At 42.6% G+C, this 19,221-nt stretch overlaps 1 protein-coding gene across 1 annotated transcript in view; it reads right to left on the reverse strand.

The window, feature by feature from the left end:
• The window catches only part of LOC142491260 (vomeronasal type-2 receptor 1-like), a 70,443-nt gene that overhangs the window by 7,511 nt on the left and 43,711 nt on the right, over positions 1-19,221 (reverse strand). The window contains exons 3-4 of the mRNA XM_075593551.1: positions 13,560-13,851; positions 906-1,721 (exon numbers count right to left, since the gene is read on the reverse strand). Of these exons, the coding sequence (XP_075449666.1) occupies positions 906-1,721; positions 13,560-13,851 (1,108 nt within the window). The remainder of the gene's footprint in view (positions 1-905; positions 1,722-13,559; positions 13,852-19,221) is intronic.

The following is a 19,221-nucleotide window of genomic DNA, read 5'->3' on the forward strand; positions in this document are numbered from 1 at the left end:
TGATCTGTTAATTATTTGATTACCACATGTATTACTACTGTGAAGCGCTATGTACATTAATGGCGCTATATAAATAAAGACATACAATAAAATACAATACAATACATTAAACTGCAATACCGGACAATATTAATCGGCCACTATAAGATTTCTCGATCTGTATCACTTACCGCAGGCTGGTGTAAGGTCTTTCTTGTCTATGTATGTAATTGCCACTACAAAAGGGGCAGATAACCTAAACTAACCAGGAATAACAAATCCACAGAGCTCTGTTAACTCAAAACTTATAATAGCACATTATTAGAAAAATCAGTAATAGATTAATGTGTATCCACATACCTAATTATATGCAAAAACACCTGCCATTGTAACTCTCATTAGCATAGGCTTAACGCTACAGTATGCTGAGTAAGACCTTGCATTAGCTTTAAATAACATAGCGTTAAAGCCTGTATTCCCTAAATGTGGCGTTACCCCCATCCAGGGCCCAGAAAGGGCACGATATATAAAAGGGCTGAAATCGATTAGAAAACGTTAGGTACGTGCTTGTGCCTCTAGCAGAGTGGCCTCACTGCAGGGTTACAAATCTCCGAAACCCCTAAAGTTAACCCCTACCCTAATTGTTAAATCCTTTACTCTAGCGTAGAAGCGCGTGGTGGCTGGGTGTCCAGCGGCTGAGGTGCAGGGTCCGTCCTTCAGAGACACAGCCGCGGCCTACTGTCTCATTCTGGTACATAGTTCCAACAAGGAACATTCAACCCAAGAGAGGGAGGGGGGGTATTCAACCAAAGAGAGGGGGGCCGGGGATTCAACCCAAGAGAGGGGGGGGGAGTCAACCCAAGAGAGGAAGGGGGGATTCAACATTTTTGAAAATAGAGAAATAAGTCGACAATCATTTGTTGTACCTTCCATGGCTGTATGTCCAGCTTGCTGTTGTCCTTATATCTATTCAGAGGAAGGGACAATCTGTGCTGAAACATGTCATGCAGAGCATGAGCCAGCATGTATACGGCTGTGTAAATACTGTAGGTATATCTGAAGTTGTGCACATCATATATAAAGGGAGGAAGGGACTGTAATGTTTTATTCTCAGTGCAGGGACGTAGTATAAATATTCCTTTAGAGCCAGGTATGTACGGCAAACATCCAAAATAATTCATCCATAACTCTTTAATTACAGGGTCGCCCGGATATTTATACATATTTGCACTGTGGAGAAAATCTTTAAGTCCAGAAATGTCGCCGTTACGAACTGAAAGGGATAAAGCACCATTTAGCATAGGGAGAAATGCATCAATTTTAAATTTCTCAAAATATGACACGGTCGCTGTGACAATCCAAATTTTATTTTGCTGTTGCCGAAGAGAATATTCTAATATAAAGTTATCAAAAATATTATTGGAACTATAAATTATCACGACTTTTGCAGAAGACATTCCCACAGCCTGCACACTTTCTTGTTTTAAACGTTCTAGCTCTGTATTATATATCTGTAAAAATTCCACACAGATTCCACTGCTGATTATCAGGTCCTTTAGTTCTTGGCTTCCCCTTTGGCTGCTGTCGTCATCTGATGTCAAGATCCCAACCCAAGTCCAACCAAAGTGTTGCAGTAATTGGACAATAGCTTGCTGCTGATAATGCTCATTGGGGACTGTACGATAGAGGTTTGGAAACTGCAGACGGTCATTAAAACTTGAATCCATTGAACCATAGCTGATCTGTGGAGGAAATATGTTTAAATATGTTGTCACTTCATATTAAAGGGTTTATTCTATACAGGTGCGCCGACGAGTATTCTAAAACTTGCCTTGGAAAATCTGAGGCTATCACCAGGTACATGCTGGGTACATGCTGGGTGCATGCTGGATACATGCTGGGTACAAGCTGGGTACATGCTGCAAACATTTCAGTGGCATTTCTGCAGAGAGTAATGGCCCACAGGATCGACTCAGTTGAATGGGACTGCCAGGGACCCTGCTGTTAATATGATGTCTGATGATCTGATGAGTCTGTCTGCAGAAATGTAACTGAAATGTTGCAGCATGTACCCAGCTTGTACCCAGCATGTACCCAGCATGTACCTGGGTCTTGTTGGGGATTGCCCCAGGTTTGCTTTAAAATACTCATCGGCACTACAGTATGTAGCCTAGCCCCCGGCCACTACCTATATCCCTGCGCCCTACCAGTGTACAGGTGCGCCAACGAGTATTCTAAAACTTGCCTTGGAAAATCTGGGGCAATTACCAACAAGACGCAGGTACATGCTGGGTACATGCTGGGTTCATGCTGCAACATTTTAGTGACATTTCGGCAGACAGACTACTGGCCCATTGGATTAACACAGTGGGGGTCCCTGGCAGTCCCATTCAAACTAGGACTAGCAGTGATGTTTTGTATCTGTGCTGAGTAAATAGAATTTTATTTTTATACCACCTGACTCCCTGGCAGTGCACTGCTTTCTTCTTTTTTTCTACAAATGCTAGGCAAACACACAACAGCTTCAGAATACACTTAATACAACACTTTCTGGGATGGGGAAACAAAATAAATTATCCTTTGCAAGAAAGCGCGAGAAATGCAGTATCTGTTTAAAGTCCAGTTGGCTAGATCGCAAGTTGCCGTTCTAATAACTCCGCCAAATAAAAGAATTTCATAGAAGTACTTAGGACTTCTTCGAGAGTTACCAGGACTAACGAATTCCGGAGTTTGGCGTAAATCTTTGGTTGCGATGTTATTAACCTCTTGTGTCCTGAAACCACTAACGCTGTACTTGAACGAAATACTGTGTAGAGCGTAGTCACATCATGCATCACATCTGAATAACACTGGGGATAGTCCGGTGGACACAGTTATAGGGGTCATTAGCTTATCCTTAAAATGTATACCCAATCCCCTCCGTGGGAACATTTAACCCACCAATCCCTGATTTGCCCGTAGTTTGTAAAAGTGTCAAAAAAGGCTTTCCGGGCTGCAAAGTTCATGTGCTCACTTGACACCCATGCGATTTAGCATACCTGGAATACACCCCTTTCCTGGTGACCCTGGGTCTGGGGTTTGGCTCCAAGGTGTGAATGGCTCATCTAGCACTCCGAACCATCCCGGCCATTTTCACACCTTGGATCTCTCAGGCTTTTCATCCCTGCATATTCCCTAGACTTAGAGGCTCCCACTTAGTGGGACCTCTTTGAAATGCAGGAAGAAAATTACCCTCAGCTCATGCACCCTTAGCATATTTACATGCTAAAGTATCTCTTCCTGGGCTTACAGAAAACCTTTCCTGCCTGTACATTGTAAATTTACAGAATTACACACTTTATTAGAACATCATGTTCTGGGTGTACCACAACTGTAATTTTTATACAGTATGTATGTGAGTGTTTATTTATTTACACTTGCACACCAAAAATCAGGTGTGTCTGGGTGCCTCCGTTCGCGAGTTAGCCCGCTTCATTGAAATGTTTTCTTGCGGGAACTCAAGTTCACCCAGTTCCCACATCAAATGACCTACTTCTCACGGGCATTGACTTACTGCCTTTCAAGTTCTGCGAGCTAACAAGGTACGGATACATTGTATCAGTAAAGCACCTCAAGTCTAACTGCAAGTTACTTATACAACTTGACTTGCGGTTACGGAGTCGAGAGCTTGAAATGGATACCCGTACTATACAGAAGACCTCCCATACTCAGCGCTGGCTTTGCCGCTCACCACGCCATCCTTTGCCTGAAAATCAGATAGCACAGTTTACATGTATTTCTATTACAGCAGCAGGGAATAGCCTGCAAACTGGGGTTAAGAATGCTTGGACAGGGCAAATACATCTGTGCAAATACTTTAAACCCCTTCCTTCCAAATGCGAGTTGGGGTTAATCAGCCGGGTATAATACCTTTATTTAGGCCTGATTAACCCTCCCATCGCCACATAGATTTCCTCCAATGAGGTTACATCAAGGTGATATCCAGCATTATTGATTGTTTCCTTCAGGAGAAGTTATTGTGCATTTTTACTGGTCACTCACAGATCACACATCACTATATACCCACTCTGTACTATAGTCTATTGTAGGAGCCCTACATTTTAATGATGGAGGTTATCGCGTGAAAATGTCACCATCTTTGGAGCACCCACTTTCTATACATATTGAACAATAATAAAGGTATTATGCCCGTCTGGGTGCCCCTGAGCCATATTGGGGAATTCTGAATTGTCAGCTCTGCAACCCAATCATGGCAGAAACACTGTTTTTGTGAAAAAAACTGCATGTGTGTTTCTTACTATTCCAGGATATGGGTTGCCCAAGGTCACAAGGAGCCGACACCGGGAATTGAACCAAGCTCCCCTGCTTCAAACTCTCAGTGCCAGTCAGTGTCTTTTACTCACTGAGCCACACCCTATAAAAACCTGTGCAGCCGGCCGGGATCAGATTCATCCAAGGTAACAAGATTCAACTAAGATTTCATCTAATCTTCAAGATTTTAAAGTTTCATCACAAACTTCGTAAGAGCTGAGATTCCAAGAACCAATACTATGGAGACAGAACAAAAGAAGCAGATCCGGTGGAGTAAACAGCAGTGGCAAATTTCGCTGCTGACCGAGGACTGTTTCAGGCTTTTTTTGTGAGCAACTCCAGCTCCTGGGAAATTTTTCCTACAGACTTTGTTTTACAACTTTCCGTTTTGGGAACATTTTATTTTGTTTGACTTCATTCCAGTAAGTGCATTTTCAAGTTTAATTGTGTAACATAGTGTGAATGTCACTTGCGTGGAAATCCAGAGTGTGGAAGATCAAGTGCTAGACAATATGACCAGTTGAAAAATGTATTGATAAAAAAGCATCACGGTAGAGTCCTGACGGATCCTCTAACGCGTTTCACGCCAAAGCTCTTTGCAAAGAGTGATCCGTCAGGAGCAACACAGAACTGATATAGGGTGTCGGATAATCAGCACAGGTGTGATATAATCACTGACTTGATTGTAAGCGCCTTCAAAAATGCCAGAACTGGGAGTCACTTCTGAGTCAGATCTGTCAAGGGTTTAGCCACGGGGCTGTACGGTGGGACAAACTTCCTATAGTACCCAGCGGTGCATGGAAAAGGCATAACCTGTTTCTTAGTCCTGGGGACTGGCCACTGCACTATAGCCTCATCCTTATCTGGTTCACGCTTGAGATGCCCTACGCCCAGGTAACGGAAATGGGGGTAATCAGCTCATTAATAAAGTCAGTATGCTTTGGGGATGAAGGCGTTAATTTTATATACACTACACATGTACTATTTCCCCCTCTGTACCTTAATGTCCCCATTTTGCAGGATTGCATAGGCACAATGTATTGCATTGTATACCTGCATTACTGGTTTTGGGACACAAGATGCAGCTGCGCGAGCAAAACCGCAAGTTAATTGGAGAAGCGTGGCGCGGTCTCTCTGTTCCGTTGAGGAATATAGCTATTCCTTACTGAAGCTGGAAATTGCAACCGCAAGGTCAATTGAATCAAAGGGTTGCGGTTTTCAGTCTCAAGTGGTTCTCGGATCCAATGTATCCCGTCCCGGTTAGTAGCGTAACTTGAAAGGCGGCCGGAAATTGCCGTGGGAACTTGGTCAATTGACGTGGGAACTCGGTTAACCGCATATCAATTGATGTGAGAAGCCCATAACCCAGGCGGGAAGAAGACCCCCCCCGGAAGAAGATAGAAGAAAGAAGAATACAGATGAAGATGGATTACAAATAGAAGACCCGTGGATTGATTTGGATTTTTAGTTTAATGTTTATTTTTTTATGGTTTATTATTTTATGGGTTCCTGTGCCTGGTTGATTGGTTCATGAGTAAGCTGCGCAACGGGAGTCGGTGGGGCCAAGTAATGGTAAGTGAACTAAAGAAATGTATTTTATTTAACTTGTTAATTTTTTTAAAAGCTTTCTTAACATGTGTATTTTTTTTTTGTGGTATATCATTTCTTGCCACTGTATGTATGTATGTATATATGTCTAGAGAGATATATACATACAGGGTAAGAAATGATGTTGTTTTAAAAGCTTAATTTGATGTGTTTTAAATTAATTTGTCTATGCTGCTGTGCTTTATTGTGTGTTTAAAGTATTTTAAAATTAGATAGATGTAATTGTTGATATAGTATGGTGTTCAGGGTTAGCCTTGGTTTTAAAGTTTGTATTCTGGTTGGTACTTATATTTTCTCACATGCTAAATTGTTCTGCTCCAGGCGTGAATTAGTTAATTGTTTCATTGTTCGGGATGGACTGCCAATTGTTTAGGGATGTAAATAATGATTGCTAATTGATTTTTGTTTACTTGATTGGTTAAAATAGTTTACTTGTTTGGAGGTATTTGTATTTTGCTTGCAATGATATTGTTAACATTCATTTGCAGAATGTATATGGTGCATAGATTTTATGCATCATTTATACAATGTAAATGCAATGTATTGATTGGAATGTGAGGTGTTTCATTGCCATTTGATGATTTAGATTGTAAGATCAGTTAGGATTATTAAAGGAAATTCATTGTAATGTAGTGTGTCTGTATGGAGAAGTGTTATTTGTAGTACAGTATGGTTTTGATAACCCTTCTACATTTATTTGTATATTGGTTCATCATGTGTGTGTTTAAGGGGTTAATTGATATCTGAATGTAATTGCAATGTATTGGCTTTGTATTTGCTATGTATTTTGCGGGCAAGACAATGATGTTGCTGGCGACGGAGACTTCTTATTGATGAGGTCAGTAGTACTTTATTTATTTGAATATGCTAGTTAATGTTTTTAATAATGGGCAATGAATCTATTATCCATATCTGGATAATAGTTATTTTGCACATTATTGTACTGTAGGTGTTGGGGGGGGGTGTATGTATTGAATGTATAGGCCAGGTTTATTTTTTTTACATTCAGGGTTTGTTCCGTGGTTCTGCGTGGGACCTCTGGAGACCACCTGTTGATCGCCTCGGGTATCCCACGGGTATCAGGCTGGTGGTTCCACGGGTGACACATGCGGGGATGAAGCGGTGGCCTCACATCTGTGGGGGCACCGCCGACCCGTAGTCTGTGGGGATGAAGCTGTGTGGTCCCACTTCTGTGGGGGCACCGCCGACCCATAGGTGCGGGGATGATGATGTGTGGTCCCACTTCTGTTGGGGCACCGCAGACCCATAGTGAGCCCTCGTGAGTTCCCCAGACCCCCGTGGGAACCACCCAAGGCCCCGCAGACACCTGTGGGTCTGACCTGGGGCTCCCAGACATCCGCAGGCCTACCGTGGGGACACAATTGTGGCCCACGGTGACCCAAGGAGACCACCTGAGGGCCATGGTGCTGGCTGAACCCACCAGCAGGCCTCCAGAACCTGTTTAAAAAGGGCTGCTGGTACCCTGTAGGTCTGTCCAGGTGCCCCGCCAGCCCACCGGGGACTCACGTGGGGCTGCGTTATGAACCCTGTTTGTAAAAGGATAAATCTTGTATTTATGGGGGGCACAGGGGGTGGGTAATGTATTTAATAAATATAATGATGTTTATTGTGGGCCTGTGTATTGTTTTTATTGTGGGTACTGGGGGGGGGTTCCCCAACGGTGTGTGGGTAGGCCTCCCTTGTGGGTAGTGGGTGAGGGTGGTTAGGCCTTACGGGGTGAGGGGTTAGTGTGGGAGGGTATGTAGGCGTCCCGGGTGGTGGGTGAGGGTGGGTTAACCCCTTAATGACTGTAGCATTTAATAACCGCTATGGTGATTAAGGGGTTAGGGGACATGACTTTGGATGTTTTCATTTTTGTCTCTGTTTTGCAGCAGCGGAGTAGCAATGGGCAGGTGGGTTGTGGGTAGTGAGTGGGTGTGGGTGTGGTTAGGCCTCACGGGGTGGGCCATTGGCAGTGAGGCGCTGCATTATATTTACACTGCATCCCCCTCCCCCTCCCCACATTTACATACACTGCATTCACAGAAACACAGGCCAGGGAGATTAAACAGACACAATAGGGGGAGGGGGTCTTACACATATTAGTCAAGGCAGGGAAGTTTAACAGACAATATAGGGGGAGTGGTTTTTACATAGATTACAGTCAAGGCAGGGAGGTTTAACACACACAATAGGAGGAGGGTTTTTTACATAGATTACAGTCAAGGCAGGGAGGTTTAACACACACATTAAAAATATGTATGTAATGTATTTATTGTTTATGTATTTTAAATACACAGGGGGTGTACTGTATGTTGTTTATTGCAATGTTTATTGGGGGCAAATGTCCCCAATAAACATGCTATTCTGCCTTAACCCTTCATTGCCTTAGCGGCTATCAGCTATGGTAATGAAGCAGCATTTCTGTATTTTTAATAATATTGTGCAGGAGCAGGGGGTCCCCTGAGTTTTGATTTCTGGCTCAGGGAACACCCTGCTCACTGTACAATATTATTAAAAATACAGAAATGCTGCTTCGTTACCATAGCACATAGCCGCAAAGGTAAGGAACGATTCTTTATTGATGTGTGTGTTTTATTTATACTGTAGATGTGCAGAGGGTCTCCGGAGCTGAACCACTGTGGTTTTAGGTCCAGGGACCCCCTGCTCCCCGAGATACAGGCCCCTTTAGGGGGTGCCGGTATCCCTCTGCTTGGTTTACAGGTCGCGGTCACGTGATCGGGACCTTTTAATGCAGAGGGATACCGGCACCTCATAAAGGGGGCTGTATCTCGGGAAGCAGGGGATCCCCCGACCAGAAACCAACGCGGTTCAGCTCTGGAGACCCCCTGCACATCTACACTATGAATAAAAATGTATTTTAAATGTATTTATTTATATTTATGTATTTATTTAGATTTATTTATTTATTTTTTGGGCGGCTGCTGTGTGTGAGTTTTTTTATTGTGGGTAGCGGGAGTGGTTGAAGGGGGTATTAGCCCCAATGGTGGTTGTTTAGGGCTTGCGGGGGGGTAGCGGGAGGGGTTAACCCCTCCATGACCATAGAATATTAACTGCTACGGTCGTGAAGGGGTTAAGTGCACCCGCAACCCCCCCGCAAGTCCTAAACTCACACCAAGGGCCAAATACCCCCTTCACCAACCCCCGCTACCCACAATAAAGCGGGCACGGTGGGTTAACCCCTTCATTGACTTAGCGGCTATCAGCTATGGTAATGAAGCAGCATTTCTGTATTTTTAAAGATATTGTGAAGGAGCAGGGGGTCCCCTGAGTTTTGATTTCTGGCTCAGGGAACCCCCTGCTCACTGTACAATATTATTAAAAATACAGAAATGCTGCTTCGTTACCTTAGCACATAGCCGCAAAGGTAAGGAACGAGTGTTTATTTATATATGTGTTTTATTCATACTGTAGATGTGCAGAGGGTCTGCGGAGCTGAACCGCGTTGGTTTTAGGTCCGGGGACCCCCTGCCCCCCGAGATACAGGCCCCTCTAGGGGGTGCCGGTATCCCTCTGCTTGGTTTACAGGCCACGGTCATGTGATCGGGACCTTTAAATGCAGAGGGTTACCGGCACCTCATAAAGGGGTCTGTATCTCGGGAAGCAGGGGGTCGCCCGACCTGAAACCAATGCGGTTCAGCTCTGGAGACACCCGGCACATGTACACTATGAATAAAAATAAATTTTAATAATTTTTAATGTGCCGATGTTTGCGCAGAGAGAGCAGTGGATCTCTCTCTGCTGTAAACACATCTCGCCCCCGCCGGCCCATAGTATCATTGATGTGCATATACAGTACTGTATGTATACAGTACTGTATGTTAGGTGTTATAGGGGTTGTTGTTATACAGTATATATATATATATTTATACTGCATTACAATTCATGAATTTATGCCATCTGGCGGACACGCGAAGCATTGCAGCCTATTAAATCCTGAACCATTATCAATTAACACATCAACCGCGCGTCAGCCGGGCATGACCCGTGGCTGGGAACGCAAAAGGAATGCGGCATGCTCTAGGTGAACAGCGTCGCATTCCTGGAACCAGCCAGGGACAAACCGGTGATTTGTTAGAATAAAGTCTGCCGCAGCAGTATATTGCATTTTAATGAATTATCTCTCTGATGGACTACCATTCCAATTTTAATTCGTGAGACTCTCCACTCAATTAGGAGTCATCTAGTCAATTATTAACATGAATTAAGGAAAGGGTGTATATATATGAGTATGGACACATGCTGTAACTATCCCTGAGGAAGAAACCCACTAATAGGAGATTTGAAACATGTAGGAGGTCTTTTGGCATTACTGAGACACCGTAGCTGTGGAGAACAAGCGGTGACGTCACAGGAGGAGTTGATCGTCTGAACTCTGGGAGAAAGCAGCAAGCAGTGTGCAGCAAGCAGACACCCGAGCAGAGAAGGAGATCCTCTTCCGTGGATTGACGCAATTTCACCTCGCAGCAAGCGGTCCCATATGCTGATATGACCATTTCAATAACGCTTATGTCCTAGTCACTTTTGGTGAGTAGGTTTCCAATTTTACACCAAACGGAGCAAGTTTCAAGACATCTGGTTTTTATGCCAAGGCACAGATAGTTCTTTTTAGTATAATTCTTTTTAGTATAAATATTTGTATTTTTAGTGTAATCAATTGATTTTTATTTTATATGTTATACTGTATTTTATTGTTGAATTAAAATTGCTCTCTTTATACATCCTAGTTGTCCCTGGGTAATGCACTATTGCAGTGTGTTTGCTTGTTTTCTCTTTTTCTCTTGAGGAATCCATCAAGAAAAAAACTTTGTCTACAATCACAATTAAACCTTTCCTCAACACCACAGGAGGGGTCTTTCCCCTACATTACCAAATCTGGGTAGGAGATTCCAGATTCACTTCTTTGGGAAGCTCCAGGACTACCTTGGACTCTATATCACAGGTTTTTTGTAATTCATTGTAATTCATTGTTTGCATGAGCGCTATTGTTCACCTTTATTTTCACTAATTTCTAGTTGTGTAGATATATTCTGGAGCAATGCCTTGACAATTTCCTCCATAGTGAGTTTGAAGTGACAAATGTTACAAAGTACCCTTTTTGTCCAAGGGTTCTTGTCTCGGAACCTTAAAACTCACTATCTTTTAGGGTAAAGCACAGTCACAGGACCATCCAGCTCTGGTTTAAAGGCTTTATTTTCCTTGTCACTCCAGCAGACAAAATAAAGGCAAACAAAAAGAATCAAAATAAATCCTAGCTCTATCAGAGCATTAACTAGACAGCAATTCCCTAGCTATCTTTGGGTGGCTTTCCCACTTATGGTTTGACTCCCACTTAACATTCGGGATGCACATTGATACCCTGACAACCAAGACCTATGCCAAACTAGGGGTACTTTAGAGGAACAAATCCTCCCTAAGTCTCCTGGTCAGAAAGCGTAACACACAGCAGATGCTAATGCCAATTATTGACTATGGAGACATAGTATATGGCCCGGCACCTCAAACCCACCTTAGCAAACTTGACACCCTCTACAATTCAATTTGTCATTTTGTTCTCCAATGCAACTACAACACACATCACTGCTAAATGCTCAAACTAGATTGGTCATCACTAGAGTCTAGGCGCAAAGTTCACCTTTCCTGTCTTGCCTTTAAATTCTTCATGGGCAAGCTACCCAGCTACCTGAACAAACTCCTCACCCCTACCACTTGCAGCACTTATCACCTGAGATCAGACTCCAAAAGACTGTTCATGGTCCCAAGGCTCAACAAAGTATCCGGACGTTCCTCCTTCTCCTACCGTGCACCCCAAAACTGGAACAACCTACCAGAGACTCTCACATCCACCACCAGTTTAAGTTCTTTCAAATCTAAGGCTGTCTCACATTTTAATCTGGTCTGTAACTGTTTCATACGCCCATAATATATATTTTCTTTAACTGTGCACGCAATGTCTTGTATATAATGTATACCCTATTCATTTATGTAACTGTACTTGTAACCATGTATTATTTGTTTTACTCTGTGCCCAGGACATACTTGAAAACGAGAGGTAACTCTCAATGTATTACTTCCTGGTAAAATATTTTATAAATATTAAATAAAATAAATAATTCTCCACCTAATGTGACACAGTACCCTTTTTGTCCAAGGGTTCTTGTCTCGGAACCTTAAAACTCACTATCTTTTAGGGTAAAGCACTGTCCCAGGACCATCCAGCTCTGGTTTAAAGGCTTTATTTTCCTTGTCACTCCAGCAGACAAAATAAAGGCAAACAAAAAAGAATCAAAATAAATACTAGCTCTATCAGAGCATTAACTAGACAGCAATTCCCTAGCTATCTTTGGGTGGCTTTCCCACTTGCCAAATAATAAAACAAATATCATAAATCAAACCTGTTGCAGGCCAGTCCTGTCTGTAGCATCCTGCTCTCTTAGCTGGAATGAGGAGAGAGGGGAGAAATCATCCAGCTTGCCCTTTCTTACACTCTGTTAATTAAGGCCAGGTGATCTGCACCTGCTTTCTTTTCAGAACCTGCCCTTGCCTTTAACCCTTAGTGGGGATAGGTATAATTTGCAAATGCAGGTTTTATGTACCTCCCATCTACAACTTCACCACTGTTCCTTTCATAGTATATATATATAACATTTTTAATATAGATATATTTTGCACATACACTGAGTGTCCCATTCCACTCCCCCCCTTATTGTCTAAGCTGATATTGCATTTCAATAGAGAGAAGCCTTTAATGTCCCCACTGTTACTTTTCACACTATGCTTCTGCTTCTGCCTTATCTTATTATCCCACTTCCTCTTAACATTCGTTGCAAACAGATATCCCTCTTACAGCTCTGTATATAATATTTCTGTTTCTGTATTTCTGCCGTACCCGATGAAGAACCCTGAGAGGTTCAAAGCTTGTATCATATCAACTACTTGTTGGTCCAATAAAAGGTATCATACCCCCTACACCCTCCCGCTCCTTTATTATGTTACTACATGAGGGCCAAACACGGCTTCCCACCCTTCTTTGCCTTCTTTAACACATAATATCAGCATTGGGTAATATGGTATGGAAATGATCAACATGGGTCCAACATCTCTCTCCTGACTGAAGTGAAACACGTTGAGGATGTAGGGGGGAGAGCTAAACTGACCAGTCAGGATGTGAAGGCTCGCCAGTGATGGGGATCATAGACTAAAGCAGAACTGATTTTATCTTACTGCTATGTAAGTGAGGATACTGTATGTATGTGATAAATGGAATAAATAATGCATTTTTCAATTTTCCTCCTCTTTGTTTTTGTTCCAAGGAAAGAGAATATTTAAAATTTCTATTGAAGAAATGGCATATTGGACAAGTTGTACTTGTCTTGATGGAGCAGAAGCCTGAGCGTTAAGCAATGAATCTCAAAGCTCGTTACTGTATCTAACCAGTGTCATTAATTACATGACAAATCAAAGATGATTGAAAGTTAATTTATTATCTCTTTTCTTTAAGTAGGATATTATTATTATTATTATTATTATTATTATTATTATTATTATTATTATTATTATTATTAGTGGTGGTATTTGTGTTATTAATATAATCGCTGTGGTTTATTACAAGTCTATCAGCAGACATTACAGTACAGTACCTGGGGGTAGTGATACAGTTTTGTAATTAGGGACATTGTATAGGTTGTGGCAGAATTCAGGTCCCCAATATACGCAGCCAGGACACCTCTCCTGTGACAGACATAATTTGGAATCATGTCCCCTCCTCCTGATAATAATAAAATAGTTTTCTGTAAGGCTTCACGTTCATTGTTCTCTGAGTCATACACGACATAACCCAGAGTAATGTTGGGTAAAAGATCCTTCCTTTGGTTGATCTCATTTATTGCAAAAAGAAAGCCCAAATAGTGACGATACAGACGTGGATAATAGCTGTGGGGAATAGAGACAGGTTGTATTATTATTAACATAAGGAAGAAGTGCCTCTCCCCAAAGACAAGGAGAGCATAACATATCTAATAACTCTCAGATCTAACTAGTACAAGTGACATGCCAGTATTATGACTCAGAAATACACATGAGACACTATCATGGACAGTGTAGTAGAGAATCATATGAATAACCCCTAGGGTGATGTGTAGTGTAAGTGAAATGATTAAATTCATTTTAAGTCTAACAAAAATCTAAAAATAATTGGAGCAAGAAAATGTTAAAGCCGTGTAAAAAAATGTTCTTGATTTTTCTATACTCTCCTTGTCTGTGGGAGAGGCGCCTCTTCTTTATAGTACTCATATTACTCTAGTGCACCCAGACTACCTTCTACGGCGACAGAACGGGTGTCTCTTCTGTTTATACCCCTGTATTGTTATTAAAGTATTATTATTTTAGTTCTGTGTATTCTTTAATATAACATTTGAAATAGTGTTTGTGATTAACAACATATGTAAGTTTGTACATTTAAACTTTTTGGAGTAAAATAGTTTACTTTAGACTCATTACAAACAAATATACATTTAACATGACATTAAACACTGGAGAGAAAGTGTGATCAAAAAGATTCCCCGATATAACTATGCTGCTAGAATAAAAAGCTTTACCTAAATAACTATGCTGCTGGAATAAAAGGCTGCCCCTATATAACTATGCAGCTGGAATAAAAGGCTGTCCCTATATAACTATGCTGCTGGAATAAAAAGCTATCCTTAATAACTATGCTGCTGGAATAAAAGGCTGTCCCTATATAACTATGCTGCTGGAATAAAAGGCTGTCCTATATAACTATGCTGCTGGAATAAAAGGCTGTCCCTATATAACTATGCTGCTGGAATAAAAGGCTGTTCTATATAACTATGCTGCTGGAATAAAAGGCTGTCCTATATAACTATGCTGCTGGAATAAAAGGCTGTTCTATATAACTATTATGTTGGAATAAAAGGCTGTCCCTATATAACTATGCTGCTGGAATAAAAGGCTGTTCTATATAACTATGCTGCTGGAATATAAGGCAGCCCCTATATAACTATGCTGCTGGAATAAAAGGCTGTTCTATATAACTATGCTGCTGGAATATAAGGCTGTCCTATATAACTATGCTGCTGGAATAAAAGGCTGTTCTATATAACTATGCTGCTGGAATATAAGGCTGTCCTATATAACTATGCTGCTGGAATAAAAGGCTGTTCTATATAACTATGCTGCTGGAATATAAGGCTGTCCTATATAACTATGCTGCTGGAATAAAAGGCTGTTCTATATAACTATGCTGCTGGAATAAAAGGCTGTCCTATATAACTATGATGTTGGAATAAAAATCTGTCCCTATATAACTATGCTGCTGGAATAAAAGGCTGCCCCTATATAACTATGCTGCTGGAATAAAAGGCTGTCCCTATATAACTATGCTGCTGGAATAAAAGGCTGTCCTATATAACTATGCTGCTGGAATAAAAGGCTGCCCCTATATAACTATGCTGCTGGAATAAAAGGCTGTCCCTATATAACTATGCTGCTGGAATAAAAGGCTGTCCAATATAACTATTATGTTGGAATAAAAATCTGTCCCTATATAACTATGCTGCTGTAAAAATATTTTGTCACTATAAAAATAGGCTGCTAGAAAAAAAACTGTAACTAGATAACTACTGTATGCTGCTGGAATAAAAAGCTGTCCATACATACTGCTGCGCCAGCCTTTGTTTTAAAACTTCTCGGGGGCGTAGCGGGTGCATCTTCTGAATTCCACGCACAATAAATTGGGCATCCCCGCATTCATGACGCATTCACGCCGCCCAGCACCCGCGGCTCATCCGCGGTTGATTTGTTTAATTATAATGGTTCGGATTTAATTGGGGGAAATTATTTGCGCATCCTCCAGGTGGTAGATATTCATGAATTGTAATGAATCCTAATGTGCTACAGTAATGTATCGACTTGCAGGTGTTTAGAAAAAACCACAGTGGTCCATTGTGAATTGACCTTGGTACTGAAGAAGTTACTGTATCAATTTAGGCGTTTCATAATAAAAACTCAAGGCGCTGTGTCTTTTATACATTTCTGTAATGTATGTCTCCTGCAATGAGTACAATGAGTACACCGCAGTACGTTTGGAAAAAAGCCTGACATAACGTACGCTTATTTAATATGGTCCGCAATTAATGCTGCAGATTATAAGATTGCCACAGTTGGTCAAATGTATCAATATTTTGTCTAAAATTATGACTTTTACAAATTTTCACCAGATGCTCATGTGTGGAAGCGTGCAATAAGGAAAAAGTTAGGCAGCGATCCGTGTTTTTTTCGTATTGCTCCTGCAAACGAAGTACGAGGAGGGTATTGGTGTCTGGTGCCAGATTTTTCCAATATCTTTGATCATGGAGACTTCAAAAGGCAAAAGTCATGATAAAACCAACTAAGATTCGTCAGTCCAAGGCCAGCAATGGAACATCGCCTGTGCCGGCGCCAGCACTGGCTTACAATAACGGTCCGACCGTCAGTGGAAACCTGGTGGCAGGCAACCCTTGCTATCTATCCCCGCCAGGATACCTGCGGCCTGAGCAAGATTTCACGTACAGATACCAGCAAGCTTGCATGAACCAAAAAAATTTCCAGCTTCATCAGCTCTCAACTACAAGTGTAGCAGGCCCGCTGTCACCTGTCAACTACGTGTATAATCAAGAATAAAGCACTGGCAGTGGCTCGGCGCCAACCGTTGGCAAAGTCTATAATGAAGGTAAAAACCTGCAGTTCAAGCTGCCATATTTTATTCCTTTTTTTAAATATCAATACATTATGCACACAGATAAGCGATTAGTTACTGCAGATGGGTCGGTTCTCCTGTAATCAATCGCTTTGCTTATGGTTATTTAGTTCTATTATTTTATTCACAATTCTAGAAAATGTAGTCCAGCACTATGATTGGCTGAGCAGCTTCTACAGTAGATACTGAACAATTGGTGGACAGCTAGGTGCATGCGTGTACTGAATGCCTCATTGGAACCTTGTTGAAACGCATATCCGTGTCATCACATTTAGTCGCATGCGTGTATGTGAACAAGAGACGACCCCCCCCCCCTCCCGAGAAAATTATTGTGGGCTTCTTGAGGGCACTGATTAATTTTAACCAACCAGTATGTGAAATATTATACAATACTTACTGTATGTTTTTGAGACACTGAAATTTGTATAAAAGGTTGCATAATGCAACAATGAAACAATTTTAAAAATATTCAACTTTTTTTATTTTTTTGGAGTTAAAAACATTATGTTATAAATTTTGAACAACAGAACAGCAATAACGGAAACATATACTGTAATATACAGTACCAGTAATATTTTATTTTTCCTCAGAAAATAAACTTTGTCATCAAGCGGAGAACGGCAAATGGAGGGATTTCGATGGATAATATCGCTTTTTTGAAACGTTGCTTGCGCATTGATGAATTTGATGTAAAAACCCAAGTACTGGAGGCAACAATTTAGTGACAGTGCAATTTTTATTGATTAGGATAGTATAACTGTGAGCTTTATAGAAAACCTTAAATACTGTTTTCATATTCAATACTTTTTTACATACTGTACTGTATAAGAAACCCCAAAATAAAAAATTATAAACTTTTATTCTATACAGTATGTATTTATTCTACAGTATATGTATCTATTGAGTCTCTCACGATACTCATTAAATGATCGGTAATTTTGAAATACCTCCACAATTATTCTCCTTAAATTTTCTGGCAGAGCCTTTTTTATTCGATTCCCTTTGTAGTTCACGTTGTGGGTCCACCCGCAGTACTCCTCATAACTGACGTGGTGTTTGAAGATGGACAGGGCATATCTATGGGCTATACCAGCACTTGCAACCTTGTACTTCTCCCTGACTGGCTGGGGCAGGACGCGCAAGCTGATGTCGGGCACCGTTTCAATGCACACGTGTGTGGGCGTGACTCTGGGAGCGGATGTGCTTATTTGAACGGGTGTGCTTCTGGGAGCGGGTGTGCTTATGGGAGCGGGTGTGATCCTGGTAGCGGGCGAGGGTAGGTGGTCTGGGAGGATGCTTTCCTCCTGTCGAAGTCGCCTTATCGGTGTTGACATCTTCTGTCGTGGTCTTAACGGGGTTGTCATGTCATCCTCATCATACATGTACATATATTCTTCAGACGGAGGGGGTGTGCTTGGTGATGGAATCATGCCACACTCCTGCTCCTGCGTCCGACATACAGGGGCAGGAACTCCAAGCTAAGAATGTATCCCCGCTATGTCAATATCCATCTTCTCCATACACCCATCCATCTTCTCCATACGCCCATCCATCTTCTCCATCCGCCTATCCATATTTAACATGGTCTCTAAAGGAAGATCTATCTTTTGCACCATAGAATTGTCAGGGATCTCAATACAACTTAACCCATTCAACATGCGGGCGAACAAGCTGGATCTTGTGCATGGGGTGCTGTGGACATCTGAGTGAATGGGTGCTGGTGCGGATGAGATAGGGGAAACCAGCAGCAGAGCATCATAGGGGATGGGTGCTGGAGCAGATGAGATATGAGGTCCCTGGAGAGCAGCGTCGTTGATGGGTGCCAGAGCAGGTGGCCTGGGGGTTCCCAGGAGAGCAGCGTTGTGGATGGGTGCAGGAGCAGGTGGCCTTGGGGTTCCTGGGAGAGCAGCATCGTGGATGGGTGCAGAAGCAGGTGGCCTTGGAGTTCCTGGGAGACCAGTATCGTGGATGGGTGCAGGAGCAGATGACCTAGGGGTTCCTGGGAGAGCAGCGTTGTGGATGGGTGCAGGAGCAGGTGACCTAGGGGTTCCTGGGAGAGCAGCGTTGTGGATGGGTGCAGGAGCAGGTGACCTAGGGGTTCCTGGGAGAGCAGCGTTGTGGATGGGTGCAGGAGCAGGTGACCAAGGGGGTCCTGCGAGAGCAGCGTTGTGGATGGGTGCAGGAGCAGGTGACCTGGGGGTTCCCGGGAGAGCGGTGTCGTGGATGGGTGCAGGAGCAGGTGACCTGGGGGTTCCTGGGAGAGCAGCGTTGTGGATGGGTGCAGGAGCAGGTGACCTGGGGGTGCCTGGGAGAGCAGCGTTGTGGATGGGTGCAGGAGCAGGTGACCTGGGGGTTCCCAGGAGAGCAGCATTGTGGATGGGTGCAGGAACAGGTGACCCGGGGGTTCCCAGGAGAGCGGTGTCGTGGATGGGTGCAGCAGCAGGTGACCTGGGGGTTCCCGGGAGAGCAGCGTTGTGGATGGGTGCAGGAGCAGGTGACCTGGGGGTTCCTGGGAGAGCAGCGTTGTGGATGGGTGCAGGAGCAGG

The sequence above is a fragment of the Ascaphus truei genome, chromosome 3, assembly GCF_040206685.1.
Source record: "Ascaphus truei isolate aAscTru1 chromosome 3, aAscTru1.hap1, whole genome shotgun sequence".
Taxonomy (NCBI): Eukaryota; Metazoa; Chordata; class Amphibia; order Anura; family Ascaphidae; genus Ascaphus; species Ascaphus truei.